The sequence below is a fragment of the Homarus americanus genome, unplaced genomic scaffold (genome assembly GCF_018991925.1).
Source record: "Homarus americanus isolate GMGI-L3 unplaced genomic scaffold, GMGI_Hamer_2.0 scaffold4896, whole genome shotgun sequence".
Lineage (NCBI taxonomy): Eukaryota > Metazoa > Arthropoda > Malacostraca > Decapoda > Nephropidae > Homarus > Homarus americanus.
The window spans coordinates 4,500,239-4,526,030 of NW_024749657.1; the positions used below are offsets into that span (position 1 = coordinate 4,500,239).

Genomic DNA, 25,792 nt, shown 5'->3' on the forward strand with positions numbered 1-25,792 from the left:
AGATCAAAAGGTTTAAAAAAAATTATGCCAAATTAAATGGCCATAAAATGATGAGTCAACGATATCAGAAAAAAATATCACTCTTTGTTTGTTGAGAAGATATTATCACTTCTCTTAAAATTGTGTACCCTTATTGCATATTAAACTGAAGACTACAGGATAAATTTATTTAGTTTTCCACAAATTACAAGAGAGTTTATGAGTTTAAATTGAAAACTGAGGCAACTGGTGCTGGTGGAGATGAATCTACTTGTCCCTATTATGTGGTGAATCTAGGATGATGCTTTGAAAGTTTATTTGTAGACAATAAAAATGAAGGTGTTATTAATATTGAAATAAGTACCTAAGCATACTGGTAGAAAAAACCTGCATTATATTTAACGTAATTTCATTATTCCTGAGAAAAATTAATGAAAACAGTTACCATATAACATTTTTGTAACCAGAGTTATTCCTCATAAATCAATGCATGGGACAAAATAAAATTAATTTCATATTTTTGTAAACCAAAGCACTGTAAATCGGGGACTACCTGTATATTCACTGCTGTTACATAAAAAAATACCACTAAACAGTACAATTTGAAACGAACATCACAGATGACAAAAACATGTAAGGTTAGTTACTACACTGTACGTACTGACATTAGGAGTACCTGTAAAGATCTAGAGTCAAATTTTAGTTATTTGTAGAATCACAGTTGAATAACAAGTGTTTCATACAAAAGCCTCACAGGAGTTACCATTACTGAACCAGAGTGGCTTCTCGATGACCTGTTCAAACTCTATGTAACTTGCAGCTTCAGAAACAACCCAAGAAAGAAGAGGAAAATCTTGAACAACACAAGAAAAACAAGAATTGCTTCTCCTCTCTTTATTTATAAGGCAGTTAATACTTCATGTAACACAATACACTTAACTTACAAGTCACAAAAAATTAAGAAAAAAAAAATTAAAACACGAGGATGAAAGTTGGGAAGGTTTATTTCCACTTTCCTACACCAAGGCCCATAAGAGAACATCTTACCAAATGATCACATTATATACTTCATGATTCCTGAAAGAAATTCTTATTGTTATCAGAGTAAAACAACATAAGCAGCCTTGATTGAGTTAATCAGGTTTTCAAACACTGTACAGTTCAGTACAGAACATACAGGTATACCAATAACACCATTCCTGACAACCCCCCCCCCCTCCTTTTTTTTTAATAAATTTTCAAGAATACATCACTTTCTTTGATAAGGTGAATTTCATATTTTCAATGTCTCTTCTCTTGATATTTTACACACAAGCTAATGTTAACACACACACACACACACACATGCCCACACACACACATCAGCAAGAATTGCAGACAGTGTACCAGGACATGTTACAATGACTACTAATGCCATTAATATATAAACTTAACAAGAATGGTACCTGTAAATACAGTACTGAACTTTAATGATTCACTGTCAAACAAGAAAGAGTATCACTAATAATAATGGTACAGTCCACAGCTTGCATTCAAGAAAAGGTATCAGTATGGATGTAAATACTGTACTGTATACAGGTCATAAAGACATGTGAAGGTGAGCAGGCATCAGGTTCACACTGGTTGTAACTTGAGTCTGGCTATGTCAGCCATTAGAACCATTCTCAAGAATGCAAAAAGGACAACTTGTTCAAATAGCATTTTACTAGGCTCCATAGAGGAGCTGGTTCATATTAGGGATGGCAGAGGACACAGGCCAGTCTTACAGAAGCTCCAATTACCATAAAAAACTAAGTTAATTTATAAAATATTTTAATACATATACTGTGTGCTGTCACAAACCACATTATACAGACTTCTTAAAGAACCATTTCTTTTAGTGTTACATTTACCAGGAACACACATAGACTGCTATACGTGGTGCGCCTGTACACTATTGTACTGTACTGTATATGTTTTAGTTTTTTAACATATGCTCCCAAATATAAAATATAAAATTTTATTTGCTTCTCTAAGTTTTTAAATGGTAGTTAAGACAACAATGGTTTGTGTATTTAAAACTACATGCTAGTTGTGTCCGAAAATCTGGCGCACAAATTAAACGTAGTGAAATGGAATATCTTATAACCTTGGAACAAAACAGTGGCAATGCACAACAGCATTACTAAGCGGCATTTTATGGTTTTACAAAAAGTGTTGAGTCACATACTAAACTTGTGATGACTGAACAGAATACCCTGTTAAGAGTGTTTCCACCTTCCTATTAAGGTTTGGTATTTCAAAAAAAATATCTGAATTATGTCAGTTTATGAAATGTGGGGCTATGAACTCAGGAGGTTTGAAATGACTTATTCTAAATTTTCCTCAAGCACTCACCACTATAATGAACGAGATACTGACAGCGTTTGCACTAAAAACATTAAGTCAGTGCACATATGCTATATTCAAAATGAACTTTGTTTTGTGTGTCCAAAAACTGTTATGATACTCATATCTCAATGAGCTGAATCTCCATTGAACCTAATAATATTGTGTACACCACTAATACAAAATTACCCTAACTATCCTGATATACTATGGTACAGTAGTGCATTGATAATGGTACAGCACAGCAAATAAAACTGGTCACCTGAAAATGACATGTTCACTTGTGAAGACTTTATACACTTATACAGTAACGACAAACTACTTTCATTTAAACACACACAGACAAACACATGCAGATTGCTATATCCCCCTGTCCATGATGATAAAAATGAACAATACAGTACATAATGTATAAACTTTTGAAGCAGGCAAAGCTTGACATTGAATGACTGGAAACATAATTAACTCTCAAGGCTGCTTGGAAAATAAACTACAGGTCAATAGGCAAGTTTTTTATTGTTAAGAAACATGGCATTTGTAATAAGTGACATACCTTTTCCACTTTCTCAAAATTATAAGACCTCATCTGAAAAAAGATACAAAATCATTATCAGTGTGTGAACATGAGATATTACTTATATATACTGTGCTGTAGAATATGTAAAGTGTGTAGAAAGAGAATCAACTTCAAGACAACAGATATTTTAAATAAAATGATGGTGATTTATATACACAAGAATGTCTAAATCATAAAGCTAAGCAAAGTAGATCTAACAAAATTTCACGATAATACATTTCTGAGTCCTATAATCCAGATGACAAAAATAACATTGCTGTACAATAAATGCATCCTGGTGACTTACCTCCTGCTCAATGAACATCTTCCAGAACTTGCCCGTTGTGGGGAAAGTAGTAACCAACCGCTCAAAGATGGGCCGCGCAGTATCTATGGAACGATTTTGAGCATCACGGATAATTAAGCTCCATGCCTCCATATCATAGGGGTTGGATTCCGTAGTTGCCCATGCTCGGCGCAGCTTTTCTGTCCCAAATTCCTAAAAAGAAATACTTATGTTAAAAAATATATACCTGTATCACCTTTTTCATTTTCTTACAACAGACATCTGCTCCCACATCTGTAACTGTGATATAATATAGAGAAATTACCTCTTCTGAGTACAGTACACACAGCACACTCACTAATCAAGTGAGGGAACCTCTGGCATCCACTTGTAAACTTAAAAAAATGATTAAAATATATACAGGCAGTCCTTCATATGCAAATGGTTTCTGTTCACGAAAAACCTGTAAATAATTTTTTTTAAATCGGATCATATTTTCCATAGACCCCCAATTATAAAAGCTGTGTTACATTCCTACGAAACACCATTCCTCAAATTGCCTGAAAATGCTACCAAACATATTTAAAATGATTTTTATAGTGCACACAATAATTATAAGCCAATAATAAACATGCAAAAGAAAACACAAAAGTTACTGTACTGAGAAACTGTGCCCCCCACACTTAGTTGAACGTTTGTTTTACCCATTAATTTATCACATCATCACTTATCAGCTTACTAGCTATTCGGGCAGTTGGTCTGTTCTTTGTTACTTTGATATGAAACTGGAGTACCCAGAGTTTTGACCTTTGCAGAGGTGGAGAGCATAAATAATTATTGTCTGGTGAATAAATAGCTCAATTAATTTTCCAATTTAACACCTCTTTCTTATTTATTGAAAGCTACCCTCGCTAACACGAATTTTGATGAGCAAAAATCCACATCATATGCCCCTGGGAGTCAGCTGGGGCAACCATCTTGGAGGGATGGGCTTAGACGTACATATTCTCGCTCACTGTGTGAGCTATATTATGATTATTTTCGAACTCGTAATTTTCGGTAGATATGCTGTGTACGTACATTACTTAATTCATATTTTTTTTTACTCTGTTTACACGCACACAAAATTCCACATACGGAATGTGAAAAAAAATTAAATAAATAAATCATACGGTAAAAAACACAGTGGGAATAAACATCTTTGTGCACCAGTGAGAGTTACCAGGCTGAGCAGGGGAGCTATGTTATGGTTATTTTTCTACTTGTAATTTCAGGTATATAAACTCATTTTTTTTACTTACATGTACACAATCCTTTATACATAATTGGTAAAAAAAAAATAATAATAATAAAAGAAATAACTATCACAAAGTCAAAAACATTTCATTGTGCGCAAGAGTTAGCACGCTGAGCGGAAGGGTGGAGCCAAGTGTGGCAGTCCAGTTGCCGAGGGTTGGCAGAGGCAGCGTCCCAGCTGGGCTGTGTTGCTATGGCATGTGGTGAGGCTAAGCAGCCAGTGTCTTAAGCAAATGGCAGTGGTGTTAAACTGTCATTTAGGTAGCAACATTGTTTCATCTAGATAATACTTTATCTATGTTTTTAATGTTAAGTAGTAAATTAGAGCACTGTACTGTACTGTTGTTTGTGAACCTATTTCATGTTTTTGTACTGTACTGTATTGGGGTTTTCTTGTAGTTGGGGAAAGGAACTATTTTTCCCATCTGTTGTTACCTGAGATACAAAAATTCACATATGTGGTTTTCCAAGAATCCATCCCATTCATTAAGTGAGGGATACCTGTATGATGCCACATTATGGGATAAGATTTCTCAGATAAAAACTGAACCAACCTAACATAAGTTATATAGAAGCAAAGGAAACACATGGTCAGAGTAAAGCTATCTCTCTGAACATGTGTTTCCTTTGCTGCCATATAACCATTTGTCCAAATGAATACTAATCAACTTACTACTGTACAGTACACCTAACCTACAAATCCTAAAATAGGTTAGGTAGATTAGGTTAAGTTAGATATGCTAATTCACTTTATCTCTGATTTATAAATTTTATGTTGTTATAGCTGGTCCAGTACTGTACTGTGCATTCCACTGTGGAAACATTTATGTATGTGTATAAAATATTGTTCAGGAGAATATCACAAAAATATTACAAAATTGGTTATTAATCTGCAAACACCAGCTTACAAGAGAAACTGAGGTAAAAAAAATATGCAAACAAATGAACCAATCACACCTAAGGAAACCCAGTTTAATATTTAGGAGTGACCATTTACGGAACTTTACACTAATTCATACTCTGTATAAGGAGAAAAAAATACTAATGTGCATTTCCAAAAGATATTTAAAAATTTTGAGTTATATTCACCTAAGTGAGTACAAGTTCGCAGGGATATATAACACTATTTGCTTCTTACTCAGCCAATCAGCAGTAGTGTCAATGTCACGCGATGCTCACGCTGATGTGCTTACTCACATTTTTGTCGGAATTTTTGTTTACTTTACAATTTCAGGTTAAGTTTCTTAAGTTCCTTTGTTATTGTCTTGTTTTTTGCTTTGTCTTATTGGGTTATGATGGGTTTACACACCAGGGGATCCAGGATAGGAGGTTAAGTCAGTTCTCTCTGGTCTGTCTGGTTAGGTTAAACTGATATTTGAGTCGTTAGGTTTCGTAAATTTTTTGGGTGTTTTCACACCACAAAATCCCCTTGCTTCAAAGCCCTGCCCGCATTTCTTTAAATGAAATCGAAAAGCAAAAAAATATAAATTTCCAATGGACACTGTTTTCTTTGCACTAACTCCCTATATGCGACTCAATTTACAGTTCCGTGAATGGTCACTAGAGAATATTTACCATAACCTGGCCTAACCTAACTTTCAAAACCTTATATTATTTAGCTGATGAAGGAGACTGATCATGTGTATATGACGTGAAGAAAAAGTAAACAATAAATGAGCTCCAGTGACCTAAAGAACTGCTAAAGTTGCAAATTTTTTTGCAACTTTATACTTCAAGTAACGGTATTATTTTAGTTTTGATCATCCGGGGAAACTTAGGAATTCAGTTAGGTTCCCAAACTAAATTTTTGAACGATTTGGACCTTCATATCTGCCGGAAATCACATAAGTTTGGATGTCTAAATACAGGGATGCCAAAACTAAAATTTACCTAAATAACTCCAAAACTAATTACCTGTATTTACAAAAAATACTTATATATATATATATATATATATATATATATATATATATATATATATATATATATATATATATATATATATATATATATATATGATAAGTGAAAACAAAATGCCAAGTATTAAATCAACAAATATTAACAATTTTACCTTTAGTAATACTTAATTTATCGTCTTATATACAAAAATGGGTTACACTTTGTGAATGGGGTCCATATTAACCATCAACTGTAGACAAATTTCCTACAGAAAATACCGGTAATTTGTTTCTTACCTCAAGAATATCCCACCACGGGTGGATGTGCCACTGCTTCCCTCTTTCATCTTCCCTTTACTGTACCTTTATCTAGCCTTTTCTCTTACTAATCTCACAACAAATATGCCCACGTACGCTGTAACATATGAAAAGATCCTGAACAGTTACACCCAAAACCTGGTTCCATATTGTCTATAAGGCCAATAGATTATGTAGTCTTACAGTTGACGATATTTATTACTAAAAGCAAGTGAACTAGCCTTCCAAAAACCATAAACAAACGTTTAACCCATTCATAGGCCATCAACTACACAATAAATATTGACCAGTATTACTGTACTGTTTGTATACCCGAACTGTCTATAGATACATACAGTGCATTGTTAATATTGTACACCTCTACCTAAACGGTCTATGTACACAGTATACCTGTACCTTCTATATACATGCCAAACTAACTACAAATTTAATTATATGACCATTTTATTAAGAAAAAAAAAATCAGTATGTTAACCATAACAAACACCACATTGTTGTATCCCGGTAAGTCATCCAGAAGAAAAACTCTCACAATGTTTCTTAAGCTACGTTAATGACCTTAAATATATTATCATAACACTGAACAAGCCTAAAGTTTACAGAAAAATCAATAGCATAATGCACATTACCGGTGTTTCCTCCATTTTTGCAGTTATATGATGCTTCAGTTTATTCCCGCTCACAGCTGCCCGTCGCCTACGCCACGCACTACCTTGTTCGAGTGACTCTCCGAGGGTCGAGACACAGCGCCTCTAGTGTTAGTAATGTACCTCGTCTCTCTTCAGCTCTCTCTATCTCTCTCGCTCTCTAAAATTTGATGAAACCCCAAAAATTATATTTATATCATAGGCTGTTCTTACACAATGATGAATAATTAACTTCAGCATTTAATTCAAGCAGGGATCTTTAACCTTAGATTCTCAGTGCTCCAGATTCATATAAAAGGCTTTGGATGAAAAAGTATATACCTCTATGCTTTAATGAAAGCTTCATAAAATGACTCAAACATCTCAAGAGTTTGTGTGAAAAAAAAGATGGTGTCCGTGCTGCTAAACGTTAAGTTAATATTATTAAATGAATCAGCTATGCAGTTATATTAATTGCATAAGAATTTGTTGGGTAAATGTCTTCTAAATTAATTGACTACAATATTTATCACGTTAAAGATTTCCTACGAACGAAAATTATTTTACTGTTTATAATCCATAAATTTTATAACATCAATTTATTAGCAATTCTGGAGGTTGTTCTGTAGTATTCGGAGAAAATCTGTGATGTTTGGTAAAGTCTGGCACTAGATAACACCCTTCACACGGGCCGGGGTAACCTATAATGACGGGCAGGTTTTAATAATGTAATCCATTTTAAACAATGTTATTTCTTTATACTTCTTCCATCCATTTTTAAATGAGATATATAGCATTTGTGTTATTAATAATAAAAAATACGTTTTTTATTACCATTTTTTCATTTACGGAGCATTTATAAAGATTTAATTTACTTTTACTTTATCCTCTTCACCACTGATCACCCTGATGCTATTATTTTCCGGTTGTCACATTTAGTTTACTGTCCTTACGTCATTACTGCATTTAAGTTGTCACGTGATATTTAATTTATTGTTACCACTTGATCTTCAATTTACTGTTAACGCGTAGCTTATGAGGCGTGGGGGGAGGGTTTGTCTTGGTGGTGTTCGTAGTACTCTTTTAACAATAGACATTCTGTGGTATTCCCATTGCCATTTGCCTAGCTGAGATTATGACACTCTTTAGAATACTTAAATATCTCACATTTGAGTCCATATTTTGAAACAGATTTACTCTGTTATTTGCTAATTTTAATTACAAGAGTGGATACTAATCGGGATTTCTCGGTTATTTTGAATATTATTATATTTGTAGATAAAATATTTGCCGTAATGAATTCCACTTACTTTTTAAATTGAATAATAAATTATTGGATATGATTCATACTAAAAAGTTTATATATATTAATAATATAATAAATAATCACTAAATTTGGTTTAAAAGTTGGTGTTATTTAAAAATGTGTGATTGTTGAATATAACAAGTGAGTGTGGTGAACATGAAGTCTGGCCGCCACCTCCGTGCAGACGCTTCTCAGTTATTGATTCTCAGTCTTACGTTCAGGTAATTTATATCCTCGTGACACTCTTCAGCCTACATTTGCCATCACCGACACAAGTAACGTATATCATGGAATAAATATTAACTATTATTTGAGAGTTAGAAGATATTTTAAGGTGAAAAAAAAAGATGGAGCTATGGTGGAAGTCTTGCCCGTGGTGAGAGGCCGCCAACTACCACTTAGTTGGTCCTCACCACCGCTAATAACCCTCTCACTATATTACTCCACCATAACCACCCAATGTGCTAATTAATAGATTAAACAAAATCCATGTATTACTTAGAGGAAAATTAATTGTAGATTGTAGGTACAGTATGTAGGTGGAGAGTTGATGTTCACACGTCATGCAGTGTTTGGCCTTGATGGTGTATGTTCCTTATTGGTATGTGGTTGATCAATGTTTTACCTTAATTGTAGGTCTTAAGTGAACGGAAGTAAAGTAACAGAAGTTAGTTTGGTAATTTTTCGTTATCCACCCATCACCTTTCACATGAAGTTTTTTTTTTTCGCTAGTTGTGTTGCTGTTTTAGATGATTCTGACATTTATCTTTGGGGCAAATAATTTTTATTTATTTACTTTTATTTTTTAAGCTATTCCCACCCCGTTCCACCCCAACAATGTAGGGGCCACGTTGGGAATGCGGGGTTTAGGGTGGGGGGAGGGAGGGAGGGGGGCTGAAAACAAGTGATCTTCACCAAAAATAAATGTCAGAATCATCTAAAACAGCAAGAAAACTAGCGAAAAAACATTTTTCATGAGAAAAAAGATTAAAACTAAACTAGGTCTACGTACTAACCAACCTTACCTTACCGGTCACATCCTAATCCAGTGTTTCTCAAACTTTTTCACTTTGGCCCCCCTTCAGTTCTCTCCCAAGCCCCTCACAAATAATAATGACAATAGACTGTTTTGGTTCTCTTCCTTTATTTTAATGTTTTCAATCATCAAACAGAATGTATATTTTGTTACAGTTCAATGGGATGGATGACATTGTTTCCTTTCAGTCAGTCGACTGATTCGAGGTTGAGTCACTGATAGAGCACATCTTATGTCTGGGTCCACATGTTACCGGTTTTGGCTTTTATTCTCTATTTGAAGAAGGTGGAGAAACCAGATTCACGTAAATAAGTAGTAGAAAATGGCAAGAGAACTCAAAGTGCGATCTCACTAACTTTTGGATATGACTGATACATTGAGCACTAGAATACAGTCAGATTTTTCTTCATAGATGTCTCTGGCAGCAGAATTGCTCTGAGATCAAGGAATTCGTCTGAACAGGAACTAGAATTGTGCAATCTGAGCGAATCCATTGGAAATGATAAACTAGCTGCTGCACCATACTATGTAAATATTAAAATTGTACCGTATGGGTATTGTTTACACATAATGACAAAAAAAAAGTCTCCCCTAACAAGGGAAAGTAACCAAAAAAAAAGTTGAATCAGACTTTCCATATTTTCTCCAAACATATACGACTTACACTCGCCCGCCGTGGCCCCCCTAAAATCTTGCCGTGACCCTCTTGGTGGCCATGGCCCCCAGTTTAAGAAACACTGTCCTAACCTAACCTGACAGGCCGCGTCCCCAACGACGGCATGTTCCTTAGCCGGGGGGGGATGAAGTCATAACATCAAATTGGGACCTAGAAAAATTTGTGATTATTACAACAAATAAATTGCGAATATCGTGTTTATCTTTGGAATGCCCCTCCCAATTCAAGTATATTCTTTTGTTTCTTGAAGAGATCTATTGAGTGGTAAGAGAAAAAAAATCGTAAAAAGGTGATGGGTGGTTAAAGAAAAATGACCATTAGTTTTTACTGTACTAGGAAAATATTGGTAGTGGATATTTTGCCATGACCGCTAAGTTCCTACTAACTCTATTTTACCGTGAGTGCGCTCTCATTGGCTATTCATCCATTACTGGTGAACAACACAAGAACTACATTTGCCCGTGACTGGTGGCATTTGTCATTATATCGCCGTGAGTTAATCATTGTGTACAGTAGCCATAAACATACCTAACCATATTCCTGTTGTGTATGGAAAATACTAAAAAGATAGAGGTAAAGATTCATCTTCGGTTGAACATGGAATTTCATATTTCTGTTCATATAGGGAGAAAGCAAAAAAAAAACTATTTTATTACGTTTCTGGCGCAAATATTCTATTGGTTGTTCAAAGTGGGCAGTGTAAGGAAAATATGGGGTAAAATGCTAAACGGAACACCAAACAAGCCTTTGAAAACCTTATGGTACCTAACCTTACCTAACTTGTAAAAAGGTAAAAATATGGTAATATCTTGGAACACCATTACCACCGGGAGTAGTTTTTCGATTTTGTTAATTTTTTCCACCAATATTATTATAAAAGAGGTGACATTTACTAGAACCGAATAGAACCTGACCTAACCAACCAAAGGAACCTACCTAACTTCCTAGCTGGGGGGCAGATCCCTGTCATGTTAAACAGAAAGTTCTTAGCCAATCGGAGCGCACTCACGGTGAAATAGCGCTAGTATGAACTTTGTCGGTCACAGCAAAATATCCACTGTGTATTTTATTTCAAAGTTACCGTGGGGGTTGTTACTGCTATGCTACCCATTTAGTTAATCACACTTATTCATTTCTCATTTCTGTAAATTGACTGATTCAGTCAAAGTGTTTCATAGCAGTTGTTAGTCAGTGAATAAGGTTCATGACGATTCCTGTCAAATTAGATTATTCAATTGAGTGGTTTTGAAAGTACAATACTGTATTGAAGAAAATGTGAGGGTTGTTACCATGCAATTACCATTTCCTTTACATGAATTTAACTTATAAAATACATTTCAATATTGAATATCTGAGTGCAGTTTCTTGAAACTAAAGAAGGAACACCTTTGTTGTAAAAGTGCATGACAATGTTCAAGTTTTATGATGAAAACTTATTGCTTTCAAGACATATTGTCATATTTTATCATTACAATATTTTAGTATTGTCACACTTTTGCAGTTTCTAGAAGCTGCACACAGAACATTATATTAATGCAGTGGAAAATTTAGCAATGTGCGTGAGGGTTGATATTACTGCAGTGGTAACGACACCTCATGCTGAACATGTAATGAACCTCACAGGTCTGTGTGGGATATAACAAAGCCCCAGAGAGAACATTCCAGGCTCATGTCAGTATGGTAATAGGATGCTATTTATAATAAAATTAATTGGACTTTTTCCAAAGAATAAGCTTGGTATTGGGAAAAATGAAAACAAATGGTAAATGTCTTATTTTATATGTAGTGTTGTTTCTTCTGTTACATGATGTGACAATTTTTATTATACTATACTGTAGCTGTTTTTGGTGAAGTTACAGATTTAAGCTTTTAAGATTTGTAAAATTCAATGTTTTAGCTTTGAAAACATGTACAGTAACAGATTAGTTTTGGTGACTTTGCAGTTTTGGCTCTCAGGTTGACATTTTCATGGAATGACCCTTTAGCTACTGCATAGCAAATTCACATCTTATTGAATGCCGCAAACAACATAAAGTAAAGAAACAAAGTTTGTCATCATACTGCATGCCCTGACAGCGACCAGTGAATTTTTTATCAAATTTTCACCTCAACTTGGTCGTGTGTGTGGTATTCTTGGTGTACACGAAGTCATTGTAGCTGACTATTGAACCTTGCTTATTATTCTTAATAGTTCCCATGACAGAAGGTGTAATTAATATTTACTGTTATAATCACAATGACCTAACATGAGGTATACATGGTTTCTCTGTGATCACCAACTCATATGATGGTCTCTGCTAGCCTAGCTAGCTGTCAATTGTCATCAGTCACCTTGCCAATGACATCGTAATTCTCACAGGAATTATCAATGGTGCCGGTTTACTGCACTTCAGTGGTGAAGTGAGGGAGGGGGTCCTTAGGTCACTGGGTGACGGTCAAGGCAACCTCAGGTGACTGTCAGGTCAGTAACTGACTGTTGTGGGAATGTTAAGAATCAAAACGTTTTAAAAATACTGTGCTGTATTTTTGTTACTGTTTATGCATCAGACCTGTCTACTTTTTTTAAGATAAGTGTTACTCTAGTACAGTATTGATGCTAATGGAGAGATTAATTAAATGTTATTGGTGTCCCTCAAAAACCTGGCTGGGATGCTATCAATACCTGTACTCTTGTAGGGGTCCAGTATATATAACTCTTTTAGAACAAAGTCCTCTTGTCAGTGCATGGATATCAGTATTATCTGGAATCATAACTTTTTATCACTCCAGTTGTCTGCTTCTTTGGGAATTTACAAGAAACAACCTTTAATGGAATTGTTTTTGTGTTGAAACCTTACCCGTAATGGATGAAAATGCATATATTTTTTATTGCTTATGGTTGGGGCAATTAGCATTGGCTTTGGGTGATAATTATTGTCCAATTTTTGTGCCCGTTGTCATTTTGGAGTTCAGAGTAAAGAATAATCCAAAGGAATTGTGAGAAGAAAATATCGCGTGCTTTAAACGACAAGTGCAAGGTTACTGAGAGAACATAACGATATTCATGCTGAATGATATGAGAAACAATGGGAACAGTATGAAATGTTCAGGCAATATCTAAAGTGATTAATTAGATTTGGCTATTATCACTAGTAATGTATAATATTATAAAAATTAAATTAAGTCTTTGGCATATGCAAGCAAAGTGCGTTTAAGACAGTGATGTACACAGTGAAACATTACAGGATGAAAATATCAAAGGAAATGGTTCAGACAGGCTCTTAAAGAAAACATTGCAACCACCATTTACAGAAGGGCAAACCCAACTCTTAGCTGTGTGGTACTTTTGTGCCAGATATGTATACCATACTGTACTTTTGCTTGTTTTTAATTTTGTTAAGGCACCGTACATGGCTGGGTTTTCCATGGGTGCACACGGCACTAAATAAAGTTACTTGCTTAATATCTTAAGATCCTCACCCATCAGTGCTACAGTCACTTTCAATATGTTCTGGGTGACCAACATTAGGTACTAGCAATGGAATGTCTTGACTTGGTTCTGTGACTTATTTATGGTCTAATTTATTTTCACTGTTTTGAGACGGTATCATCCAATCACTGACAATATTTTGTTTAACAGTCTTTGTAAAATGACAAAGTCCAGTACAGTATTGGAAGCCCTGAGATACCCGTGTCAGCATCTCATCATCTTCCAATGCTAACAAAATATTTTAAGACCCACTTTTGTAGGAACCTTCCTACAGTATTGCATGTTCTATATACTGGACTACAATACAATATACAGTATAATGATGTCCCACAATAAATTATCTTTTTACTAATATATCTTGGTTTTGTTAATCTCATTACTTGAAAAATGTTATTTCATCGAAGTGTTGTTACAGATGATTTTTTTCCTTTTATTTGAATATATTTAATTTAACTAATTGGAAACTTAAAGCACTAGTTAAAGTTGTCTACAGATTGTTTAATGTAAGTATGATTTACTTTACAGAGATGTCATCAGACTCTGAAGAGGAGAATGGTGTAAGGCGTGCAGCGGATGACAGAGATGACAGTGATGGTGGCATGTACGATCGTAGATCGAGATCTAGATCTCGTTCTCGATCAGCTGAGGGGAGTCATCACTCAGATAATAATGGGAACAGCAGGCTTCGTGGTTCAGACGAGGAAAGGTCACCTGACAGGAAGGAAAATGGCTTGAGGGGAGACTCTGACAACGAGAAGAATGACAATCGAAGGCAATATAGCCGATCAAGAACTCCAGAAAACCAAGAAATGGTGGAGTGGGGCAGGGATGCTGATGAAAAGCGCCTCTCACGCAGCCGTAGTAAGAGCAAGCCAAGAGACCAAGACCCAGCCAAGGAACGAAAGTCGAGCTCCTCATCTTCATCAAAGAAGAAATCTCGAGCAAGAAGATCAAGATCTCGCTCCAGAAGTAAGAGGCGCTCTCGCTCACGGACCAGGCGCTCTCGCTCCAGAAGCCGAAAGAGGTCAAGGTCGAGGTCTCGTTCTCGAGGTTCTAGGTAAGTTGACATTTATTGTCTGGTCCAGAGGAGAGATAATTTCAATCTTAGAATTAAAAAAAAATGCTTTGTCATTTATAAATATTTGCACTCGTAATGTGATGAAAATAAATCGGATTCAATGTTTTACTTGGGACAATTTACAGTAGAAATTTTAATGGATAGTGCAGGAGTTTTTAAGTACTGTACCTGTATTATGAAAATAATTAATCTTATTTTAGTGAGTGGTGTTAACCCCATTGATACTTATTTGCCAGGTCTCGAAGGAGGTCAAGATCTCGGTCAAGAAGGCGATCAAGATCGAGGTCAAGGAGTGGAACACCTGTAGATGGAGCTCGTCTCCATGTGGCAGAACTAGGTACAGTAATTTTCTTCTCATTAGTGCCAGGTGTTCCCCACTATAGTGCATGGTTACTAAGGTTGAGAGCAGCACACACTACATTAGTTGTCATTCTTTCGAGCTACCTTACTATACTGGTGTTGGTAATTATGGTTGAGAATGTTAAAGGTTAGGTAAATTGTTAAAATATTGTCGTCCATCATAAATGCCAATATGCATTCTTGAAGAATCACCTCACTATTGAAATCAGCATTTGCAAACTAGTTTCATAGCAAAATAGATGATGCATTCAAATCCCCTCCACCAAACCCCTATTTGTCCACATACTCATATTTACTATACTGTACACAAAAAGTGAGACATTATACTACAGACAAATTTCTGTAAAGTACAGTCAGTAATTGGTTAGCTGCCATAATGTACTACACTGTATTTGGTGGCAAAAGTACAACTTGGATGTCACATGTAGGATGGATAGTCAGGTACTTTATCAACCTGCAGTAAAGTCTTTAAATGCCAAGTAATTTTCTCTGCAGTATTGTTCATTTTCATAGTTAAAGCCTCATGTTGATAACTAGTTTTTTGATAACTAGTGTAATCATAGCAGTCACCCATGCTGTTTTGTCAGGCATGTACAGGGTTGGGGGGTGGGGGGGATTTATGAGTGTGATACAAAAACCAAATACAGGGTGTAATGCGAGAGATATTTCATGTTTATTTCCATCAGCACAGATTTTCCATTTGTTTTCCATTATTCTTAGTAAACTTGTACAGTATATGCACAGCAACACAGTTAGTGACTAGAGCCTGCAGCATCTTGCAGCCATCTGTGCTGCTGCACGTGTTCCTATTAGTACTTAGAATGATTGAAGACTTTTTGGAAATGTTTATTGGGTGAAATAATCTTCAAAGATCTCTCTAGTTTTACTTTGAAATCCTCTCCAATGTTGCCATATACAATAGCATTAAAGTTAAGCTGTTCTTAGTAGCCTTGAAGCCTGGAGACTGCTTCTCATCCATCAAGAAAAATTTATACACTCTGCCTTACAGCAACTTGTCCTCGCTTGTTTACATGCAAGGTCACCCAAAAGTGAGGACAATATTGCTGTTGTAGTGCAAGCATTTGCTAGTCTCCATGAAAGTCTGTAAAGTATTGTGTTTATACATTTATAGGACATCTTGTTAATGTGTTTCATTTTACAGGTATTGTTTTTAGCACAATATTTGATTAAATTCAGCTGTATGTTTAAATTGGCAAAAATAAAATAAAATATATGGATGATATAGTTTATATAAGATTAACATGTTTCTTTAGATGTTGACACTCGTAAACGTGACTTGGAGCGAGTGTTTGAGAAATATGGGCGTCTGAGAGAAATTTGGATGGCACGAAATCCCCCGTGTTTCGCATTTGTTGTCTACGCCCACCAGAAAGATGCTGATCGTGCTCTTAAAGAGACAGATGGCATGTAAGTACTTATTGATAATTTTTATAGTGGCTGTTCAGGTTAATTGTGTAGCACAGTATGTTTAATACAGCCTTCTTTTTTTAATGAATTTGGGAAATTTGAATTTTTTACAAGGGGGATGTACAGTACTGTACTGTAGATCCATAAAGAATATAATCAAGCTGGAACTCTTCAGAAAATTTCCTTAATTTTTTATTTATATAATGGCTGGTGGTTGTACTCTAAGTGTTCAAGTGAACTTGTTAAACTGCACACAGGGGTAAAATATGATTGTGTAGACTTACTGCACATCATGTTCTGATAATTTGGATAATTGTATTTGATTGATGGGTATACTGTATGCATTGAACTCTGCATGCAATAGACCAACTGGCATTAATAATGTAACTGGGGAGTAATTTTGGACTTTGCTAATTGAAAAAAATTTGTATAATTATTGTTAGATATTAAGACAATGTTTTCTTGCAGTATGATTGGTCACTGCCGAATCAAGGTAACTCAAGCAAGACCCCGTGTACGTGGAGGTCGAATGAGGGGAGGCTATGATCCAAACTTGCGCTGCTACCAGTGTGGGGAGTTGGGTCATTTCTCCCGGAATTGTACCGACACAAAGTTTGGCTACAAACGACCCCCAACTCCTCCAGGGTGAGTTAACACTACACTTCATAGATTTGGTCACTGGCCCATCTGTTACATAATTTCAATGGGTAGGTAAAAAAGATTTAATGGTGACCCCTTGATTGCCCTAAGGTTGTTGATTCAGTTTCCATTTATAATAGGAGTTGGCAAGGAACCTTTGAGTAAGAGTGGGTCACTGTTATCTGTCTCACATCCAGGACAACTTTTGTTCTCTCTCACACAGCATCATTAATCATTACGGCTCCATATGGCAGATGCAAAATTGAGATTCATTTAGTATGTCATCTTGCCAAAGTTTACGTGTATTTCTTTTTCTAAATCACATTTTTTAGGGCTTGTTCGTATGGGGCCTTTCTGTCATGTCTCTTACCTGTTTCATAGGTATCTTTGGTCATGAGACTTTATTCTGTTTATTTTTTAGCTATGATATTTAATGAGCACTATTCTTTTACCTGTACCATAGCAATGATATAGAATCCCTTAGTTCTATGACATTACTTCACTCCTGGACAAATTAGCTTTATACAAGTATTTCACACACTTGATGTTAAAGTATTTAATTTATATATGTATATTCATGTGTGTGTCAATTTCATTAAATAAATCTTTCTGATAATTAACTTAAAATTGTCTGTATTTAGATATAATTTTTGTTACATTTTGATCAGAAATTGTCTATAATTCATCCAAGATATTTTTGAACTGAGAAATTCATATTTGTATTAAAAGAATGAAGAAAGTGTACTTTCAGTGATGTCATAGAAAAGTGGGTTTAGAGATAGGGTAAGCGAGTGTGAGCCTGTGGTCTGGGCCGCGCTAGTAAACTGCCCTTGCTCTGCCGTAGGATGTGTTATGGTTTGGTATTGTGGTCATGTGGTTGGGTTATTGGTGCGGTGGGGAGAGGCGCCTCCAGAGTGCCTTGAGAAGCGTGATGATGGCACAACTGCGGTGGCACAGCCGCGCTAACTCCACACGTAAGTCTACCACGCCATCTCCTAGGTGAGAACCTCAGCCTGGCCTATCCCAGCCTAGAATAGGCTATCTATGCTCAACACAGAGGTCCTTGAGAACTATACAGTACATACGCCCACACATTCCTTCACTGGTCATCACCCACTGCACAACTGTCACACAGACATTCTGTACCACCGTACCCAATAATTTATTATATATATTTTATTATGTACCATTTTGTAGGAATGGTAAAACTCTGGTAATACTCGTACAGTATATGCTGTGGAAACACAATACTGTACAGTAGTACATTTTCCTACATAAGTTCAAATAACATTTCCAAAAACTATTGACAACCAAATGTTAAAAAAGGAGGACATTTTGGTGTTTGGGAGATTCAAAGGGTAGTGAGGAAACTTAATTAATTGTTAGGTTTAATCACAAGTGATGATTTAGTCAGGGGGTAGTGGTAAAATTTGTAAGAGTCCTTGAAAGAAATTTCCCAGTCTTAGGTTAAGTGAGGTGAATAGTGAGGAAGTACACAAGTACAGTGAGTTCTGCTATAACGCGTGTTTTGATAACGCGAATTTGCTCTAACGCGATTTATGAATTCGGAACAATATTTGTATAACGCGATCGCTTGTTTGCTATAACGCGATTTTTGCTTACTATTTCTCCAATTTTGTGGTATTAACTGTGAATATGGTAAAGAAGAATATCTCCAAAAAGCATTCTGATGATAGAATTCCCGGTGATTATCGTAAAAGAAAGGATATAACACTTGAAGAGAAGCTTGATGTTATCAACCTCAAAATCACCCTTCTCCCCCATCAAGTTACATTCATATTTTTTCAAGGTAAAGTGTTAAATTTACTGTATGATTTCATTATTAGATATGAATGTAACATTTATTTAGACTGTGCTATCCTTTGTGTTAGGCTAACTACTAAATTTTTTCGATTTCGAGTAATCTGCACCTAACCCTATTTTCTCCATAAGCCCTGTTATTTCTATTACGCGATTTTCTATAACACGATATTTTACAAGAACACAATTATCGCGTTATAGCAGAACTACCTGTACAGGGGAAGGCCATATATTACTGTTACCCCGTAAATTACATCAGTGTTAGCTGTAGGGATGGTGGCCAACATTAATGGATATTTCATATTCCTTGTGTTTCATTTTTGGCACACATGGAGGTTTATCAGGGAATCCCTAGCTACCATTTAAGGGTTAAAGGAGAAAATGTTCACAAATCTTTTTAACATAAAGAAAAGTTATTGGTAATGAAATTCCATCATGGTGAGAGGGAGTGTATATACTGTATTGTAATGATCTTGTCAGTATATGACAAAAAAAACTTAGTCACACTTCTAACATGGGTTATTGTAAGTACTTTACACGAGGATAATATTTAGAAAGTGAACTTTTAATGACATATTTGTGTACAGTAGCTGCAGTATATCACTCAATAGGTGACGGAGTTGGGTAGACAACTATAACTTTAATGTACTGTATATGTTATGCTTATGAAAGTAGAAGAGCCCTGCAGCTGTAAAAGTTTTCAGTATACTACAGTACAATGAATGTAAATGATAAGTAGATAGATTACTTTAAGTTTCCAGTAGTAAATTACACTAAATTACACTCAACATGATCTGAGTGCAGTAGACCCACATCCCACCAGGATTGTATCTCATTGCTGATTGACTTTTTGTGCTCTCTGTAGTACATAGGGTATAGAATATCTCACTGGAATGTTCGATATTACGTATATACCATTCTGCTACAAAAATTCACAGATGGCCGATTCCATGCTGGACAATTTACATATTGGTGGCCACTGGTTTCATATTTAGTATGTACAGTACTTGCCAGTTGTAGATAATTGGGTGGTGGTGAAGCATTTTGTGACATTGACTGAGGAGGTAAAATCTTGTGGATAACAGAAACAAGTTAGTGAGACGCTAAAGAGAGATACAAAAGAGGGGAAATTTTTTGCTGGAGAGCCAATGAAACCCAGTTGTAATAGTTCTCACCTTAACCTAACCATTAGGATAGGGCCCAATTGACCAGCCATCACCAGTGGAGGTTAGCTGTAGAGAATGGTAGCCATCATCTAGGGCTGTTAGCCATAGGGACGGTAACCTTCGTCAGGGCAGGTTAGCTGTAGGGACAGCAGCCATCATTAGGGGAAGTTAGCTGTAGGGACGTTGGTCATCATCTGCGGAAGTTTCATGTTTACCGATGTTCTCCAAAAGTAAATCTATTCTTGCATTCACAATGCAGATCCAAGTTTCAATGATTTTTATTTTTAGAATAAAGTTCTTCCGTACTTATGTACTGTATGCAAATTCGATGAAAATACTAATACTAATTCCTAATGTTCATACAAATTATTGTGGACTTAAATTATGATCTGCACTTGTTTGGTCTCCACTAGAAACAGTGGTAGAGCAGAAAACCACATGAAAATTTAAGCATTAGATATTCAGTGAACCCTCGAAGATCCAGACTAAAAGGGGGGACCACCTGTCCGGAAAAGCCGATTGTCCGAATTTTCCGGCAAATAATAAATGATAAAAGAAACGCCAAAAATACAGTACTAATGTAGTGATAAACAAATTACCGTATATAAACCAAGCATTTACCTATGATAACATAATAAGAAACATTGTATCATTACTAGGGTGAATGAAATAATATTCCCACAAACAACAATTGTCAACTCTGTTTATGTTTCCCACCTCCTTGGGCACCTGTGTCCAAGCAACTGATGGGTCAAGCAGTGCCCACGGGCCTAAAATGTTCTTTGCTCTGGTTGGAGAATGTTTCTAAGGAAAACTTCTAGGAGGCTTCTTAGCCCAGAACCCCTAAAATTTTTGTCCGGATCTTCCGAAATCCGGATTTCCTGGGTCCGGATCTTTGAGGGTTTACTGTACAGTATATAGATTGATTGATATTGATTCAGTAAAATGATCACACCAGTTTACATTTGATTCAGCATGCATATTGACAATGAAGGTATACAGTGTACATAGACTGCAATTATTAAAGGGTTTAGTTTTGATGAAAGAAGAATAACGTGTAAAGTGCTCACAACTATAATACTATTATTGTTCATAATAATTAGCTTTGAAAATAAGAGAAAAATAATGTACAGTAGTAGTATTGGCATATTAGCCAAAACTAAATTTGCAATATGCAGAATTGAATTTAGCTTAAGACTAGCCCCCAAAAAGTCTTGGCTAAATTTAAAGCTGGATTGATTGTATGATGTGCAGCACTATGTATGGGAAGGCCAGGGAAATGGAAGAAAAAACTCAATTGGGTTAGTTGGTCAGTCAGTCACTTGCTAGGAAAGACATTCAGGGAGCTGCATTATGATGAATCAAATGTCTGCGATGCTGTCCTTAAAGTTTAGTGTTGGCAGTTTAACACTACTTATAATGGATTTTAGGCTTTCTAAATAAGTGTTATTAAATTTTGTATTTCTTCAGGGACATCCCAACTCAAAAAATAACTAGCAACTGAGTAAAAGATAACTAGGAAGCTTCAAGTACTGTACTACTTGGCTAGAGAGCCTTATACAAGATTAAGATATAGCACCAGAGTTTTACTCCTTTCCCACAAATGTGAAAAGTTAACACACACACACATACACAATCAAGCAATCAAAATGATACTGTACTTAATACAAACATGCTCATTCTTGTAAAGAACATGTACATAGACTCTCAAGTATGCAGATGAACACAAAAATACATCTACACACGCATATTTATACTGACACCTGTACAGTACATACATACGTGCACTCGATACTAGCACCATTACACACATGTGTACCTGTGTGTATACACAGGCATATGCACAAACATGCACATATAAATATACACATGCACTCAAATATACATAGACCTACACAAACATGCACATTTTTATGAACATTTATACAAACATACATCTGCAAAAAAAATGTACAGTAGCACAAACATACACTTGCACACACACATAAAATTATGCATCCAGACATGCACATACACAAACATTTATACAAACAAAAACAGGCCTGCACACAAAAGTACACACATTACATGCACACTAATATGAAGCCTATACACCCGAACATAACTTACATAGGAAACAGTACGTGCATGTGTTACAGGATTGTGTAATTAGGCATTTCACATATTCCCTGAAATGTGTAACTAGGGATTTCATGCACTGTACTGTAATCCTTAAAATGTTCAGGAATTTCATGTTATTGCTGTTACTGTCAGTTAGTTTAACCAAACTATTAACCATGTTAGGTTAGCTGATGGTCATACCTATAACAAGAAATTCCTGAACATTTTAGGGATTACAAGAAATTCACTAATTTCACAGATTCCCCTGCAACACATACAAACTCATCCTTGTTGTATATGAATCTACACATAAACAAACAAATAAATAGTTGGACAAATGCCTTCACGCTGACAGAGAAAACTTACACCTATGCCTATATATATGTATATGTATATATATATATATATATATATATATATATATATATATATATATATATATATATATATATATATATATATATATATATATATATATATATATATATATATATATATATACAGTATATATATATTGTCCGACAGTACCATGTACACACTATACCTCATGCACACATGCTAGTACACACCATACCTTGTATTGAAACTTCAGTGCCCACCAAACCTCATACACAACCAGCATAACCCACTGTGAATGCACTCGTACTATCCATGTGCATACATCATCACTTAATCCCATTCATGTACACATCTATATACACACAAAAACACACACACAGGTATAAAATGTAAAGGTAGAGCATTTAGACCTGATAACTGCATTTCCAGAACCTTGATTGATATATCTTTAGTTATTCCAATCTTGTGTTTGTGAGGTTCAGAATTTCAAATGCTATTTATATTGACCTACTGGTTTGCTAGGAGTATAATGAGTATGTTTTACCCATTTTCCAGTGTTAGTTCAGGTAAGGCTTTAGAATGCCTGTATGGCTATAGAATTTTTCACTTAATTTGGTAGATGATGAACATGTGTATAGGACCCAGTGAATGATTATGTCCAAGGGGATATTTATGTGTTGTATTGCTGGTGACTGAGAGGAAAGTATTATTGGAGTTGTATTTAGCGCTTGTAAGAATGATAACAGATGTTTTATGATAATTGGATTATTGATTTAGTATTTGCATTTTAGAAGATAAAGGTGATGATGCACATGACAGCAACCGTACACAGTGATGCTGCTCACTGTGTATGAGGCAGCATGATTCAACACCACATCAATGATAGGCTTATTAATTTTTTAATGTTAGGGTTTTTTTTCTGTATGTCTGACGCTTGAAAAAGCTGTATATTAATGTTGGGAAGATTTTTGTCTGTTTTGTGAGGGAGGGGAGTGGAGATACCAGCTGCTTGATGTGCCAGGAGTAAGATCTATGTAGGTGTTCTGTTGATAAGTGCTGGAGTAGGTTATCTATTAGTAAAGTGGTAGCATAAGATTGTTTTGAATGTCATCATATGATTAGAAGTGATTAGAGTATGGAAAAAAGGGGGATTGCTTAGTACACAGTGAAAGGAGACTGGAAGGGATAGGCTAAACATTGATAATGCTTTTTGCTTTAGAGTTGATTGTGTCTGGAAGACTTAGGAGTATTGAGATGAACCTCCTGAATGTGAGAACAGTATTCCAAGTGAGGGCGGACAAGGCTTTTGTGAAGGGTGAGTAGTTAAGACTGAGCATATAGTAGACTGGTTGGCCTCCGTCACAGCCTGTGGGGGTCACCACCGAAGGAGAAGTAAAGGGATGCCTTTTCTCCTGATGCTGCTTTTATTTATTTTTTTCCCGGTCACACTCACACAGCAGCACCACTCCATGAATTGCAACAATTTTATGTGACACATCGTTCCTGCTGGTAAATTGTGTTGATGGGTAGCCAGGAAAGGAGAGCTTTTGGGGCAAATATTTCAACTTGCTCCATTCCTCCATGATATCTTTCTTTTATGAACTCTATCACTCTCCTCCTTCAGGATGCTGGATGTTATCACCCCATACCTCACACATCGACTTTTTCAGCAACCATGTTATTGCTGCTTTGCTCTTCCCCTTTGCTAAAACTTCACAGTCACTTCGACAGCATGAGTTTAGTCCTCTCTTCCAACTCATGGCCTTGTTTCATTTTTGTGGATCATTATCAGTTGGCCAATACATGGGAATAATTTTCCTTCACATTATCCTTATCTTTTCTCTCATTTCTCCATCCATAGAACTCTGTATTTACACAATATTGACCCAACACACTACAGTGCTTCACTCCATCATAATGTTATAGCTCATCAAACTTCATTTATTTGTTCTGCCACTTTAATCTCTTGACTCCCTCTAGCTTTTGCCTTTCACTTCCCTATGTTAAACACTATTTATGACATGTGAACATAACCTAGGACTTTCTTCTTTGTGACCAAAGGACCAGTATGGGGGAGTTTGTTGTTATTCACCAACCATGTCTACAGGGAAACAACCTCGAATATCCCTGCCGGTATTAGCCTGGGACTAATCAAAATGATTAGTTATGCCTTTACCCAATAATCACAGCTCTGAAGAAGGGGTCTTAGATATGGGAGTTGTCACCCAAAGCAGGCTAGTAGGTCTGTATGTGTAAATGGTAAAACAGTATGCATCTAATCTAATCAGTCGCCAAATTTTAGATCCAACACCAACTCTTGCTTCGGTCCCGGCATCACTTGCTTCAGTTTTGGATGCCTTTGTCCTTATGTCATTTACTTCAACCCAGAAACAGAAAATTTTACTTGCCAAGTTTATTTATGAAGGTGGGTTTGCCTTCTTGGTTGGCATATTACCATCTGATAATTTACCTTCTGCATTATGCAGATGAGGAACATTTGTACTGAGAAAGGTAAGTGGCACAGTGTGTGGTTCAGCCACGTAAGACTAGGGTCCTCATAGATGTCCAAATTTACATAAACAAGGACCCTCTAGTAGTTGGTGGCTGTAGATATCAAAACTACACTACAATACCGTATAGCAGAACTTGCATGATTAATGCATCATAAAGAGAACCATTTATACTATTAGATTAGTGATGTAATGATGAAATAATGTTTGGATTTACCATATGTTAAATGGGGACTTTTAAGTATGTGTGTGTGCATACACTGAGCTTATGTAATGTTTGCCTCTTGCTGTTATCCCCTCTGACATAATTATATTACCTGATTTTTGCACAATGCAAACCTGTCAGTGTTGAGACATTCAGTCAAATATAAATCTTTAAGTTGTAAGATAACTTGCATGTTTTGTTCATTTAAGATAGTGTTCAGCCAATTTGAAACCTGCTACTGCTTTAAAAAGAGGGAGTGTCTAAAATAAGTCATTTTGAAACAAGAATGTGGTATACTTGAAAGCACTACATGCAAGTTACCTGTATTGACTG

General features: G+C 35.8%; 2 protein-coding genes across 15 annotated transcripts in view; one reads left to right on the plus strand and one right to left on the minus strand.

Moving 5' to 3' along the window:
* LOC121853422 (protein suppressor of forked-like) overlaps nucleotides 1-8,390 on the minus strand; it is a 40,243-nt gene extending 31,853 nt beyond the window's left edge. Inside the window, exons 1-4 of the mRNA XM_042347521.1 lie at nucleotides 8,161-8,390; nucleotides 7,330-7,507; nucleotides 3,210-3,401; nucleotides 2,900-2,932 (exon numbers count right to left, since the gene is read on the minus strand). Coding sequence (XP_042203455.1) covers nucleotides 2,900-2,932; nucleotides 3,210-3,401; nucleotides 7,330-7,344 — 240 coding nt within the window. The 5' untranslated portion in view covers nucleotides 7,345-7,507; nucleotides 8,161-8,390. The remainder of the gene's footprint in view (nucleotides 1-2,899; nucleotides 2,933-3,209; nucleotides 3,402-7,329; nucleotides 7,508-8,160) is intronic.
* Nucleotides 8,391-8,747: 357 nt separating this feature from the next.
* The window catches only part of LOC121853630 (arginine/serine-rich coiled-coil protein 2-like), a 34,708-nt gene continuing 17,663 nt past the window's right edge, over nucleotides 8,748-25,792 (plus strand). For 4 of the 14 annotated variants that reach the window (XR_006086366.1, XR_006086371.1, XR_006086367.1 and 1 more), the window contains exons 1-6: nucleotides 9,104-9,233; nucleotides 14,339-14,870; nucleotides 15,128-15,228; nucleotides 16,526-16,679; nucleotides 17,148-17,324; nucleotides 18,163-18,292. Coding sequence is in view for 8 of the 14 variants with exons in the window: in XM_042347902.1 (XP_042203836.1) it covers nucleotides 9,221-9,233; nucleotides 14,339-14,870; nucleotides 15,128-15,228; nucleotides 16,526-16,679; nucleotides 17,148-17,324 (977 nt within the window). In the remaining 6 variants the exon portion in view is untranslated. Of the gene's footprint in view, nucleotides 8,908-9,103; nucleotides 9,234-12,728; nucleotides 12,806-14,338; nucleotides 14,871-15,127; nucleotides 15,229-16,525; nucleotides 16,680-17,147; nucleotides 17,325-18,162; nucleotides 18,293-23,963; nucleotides 24,060-25,792 lie in introns of those variants that run through there. The other 10 variants (XR_006086368.1, XR_006086370.1, XM_042347902.1 and 7 more) reach the window with 7 other exon arrangements.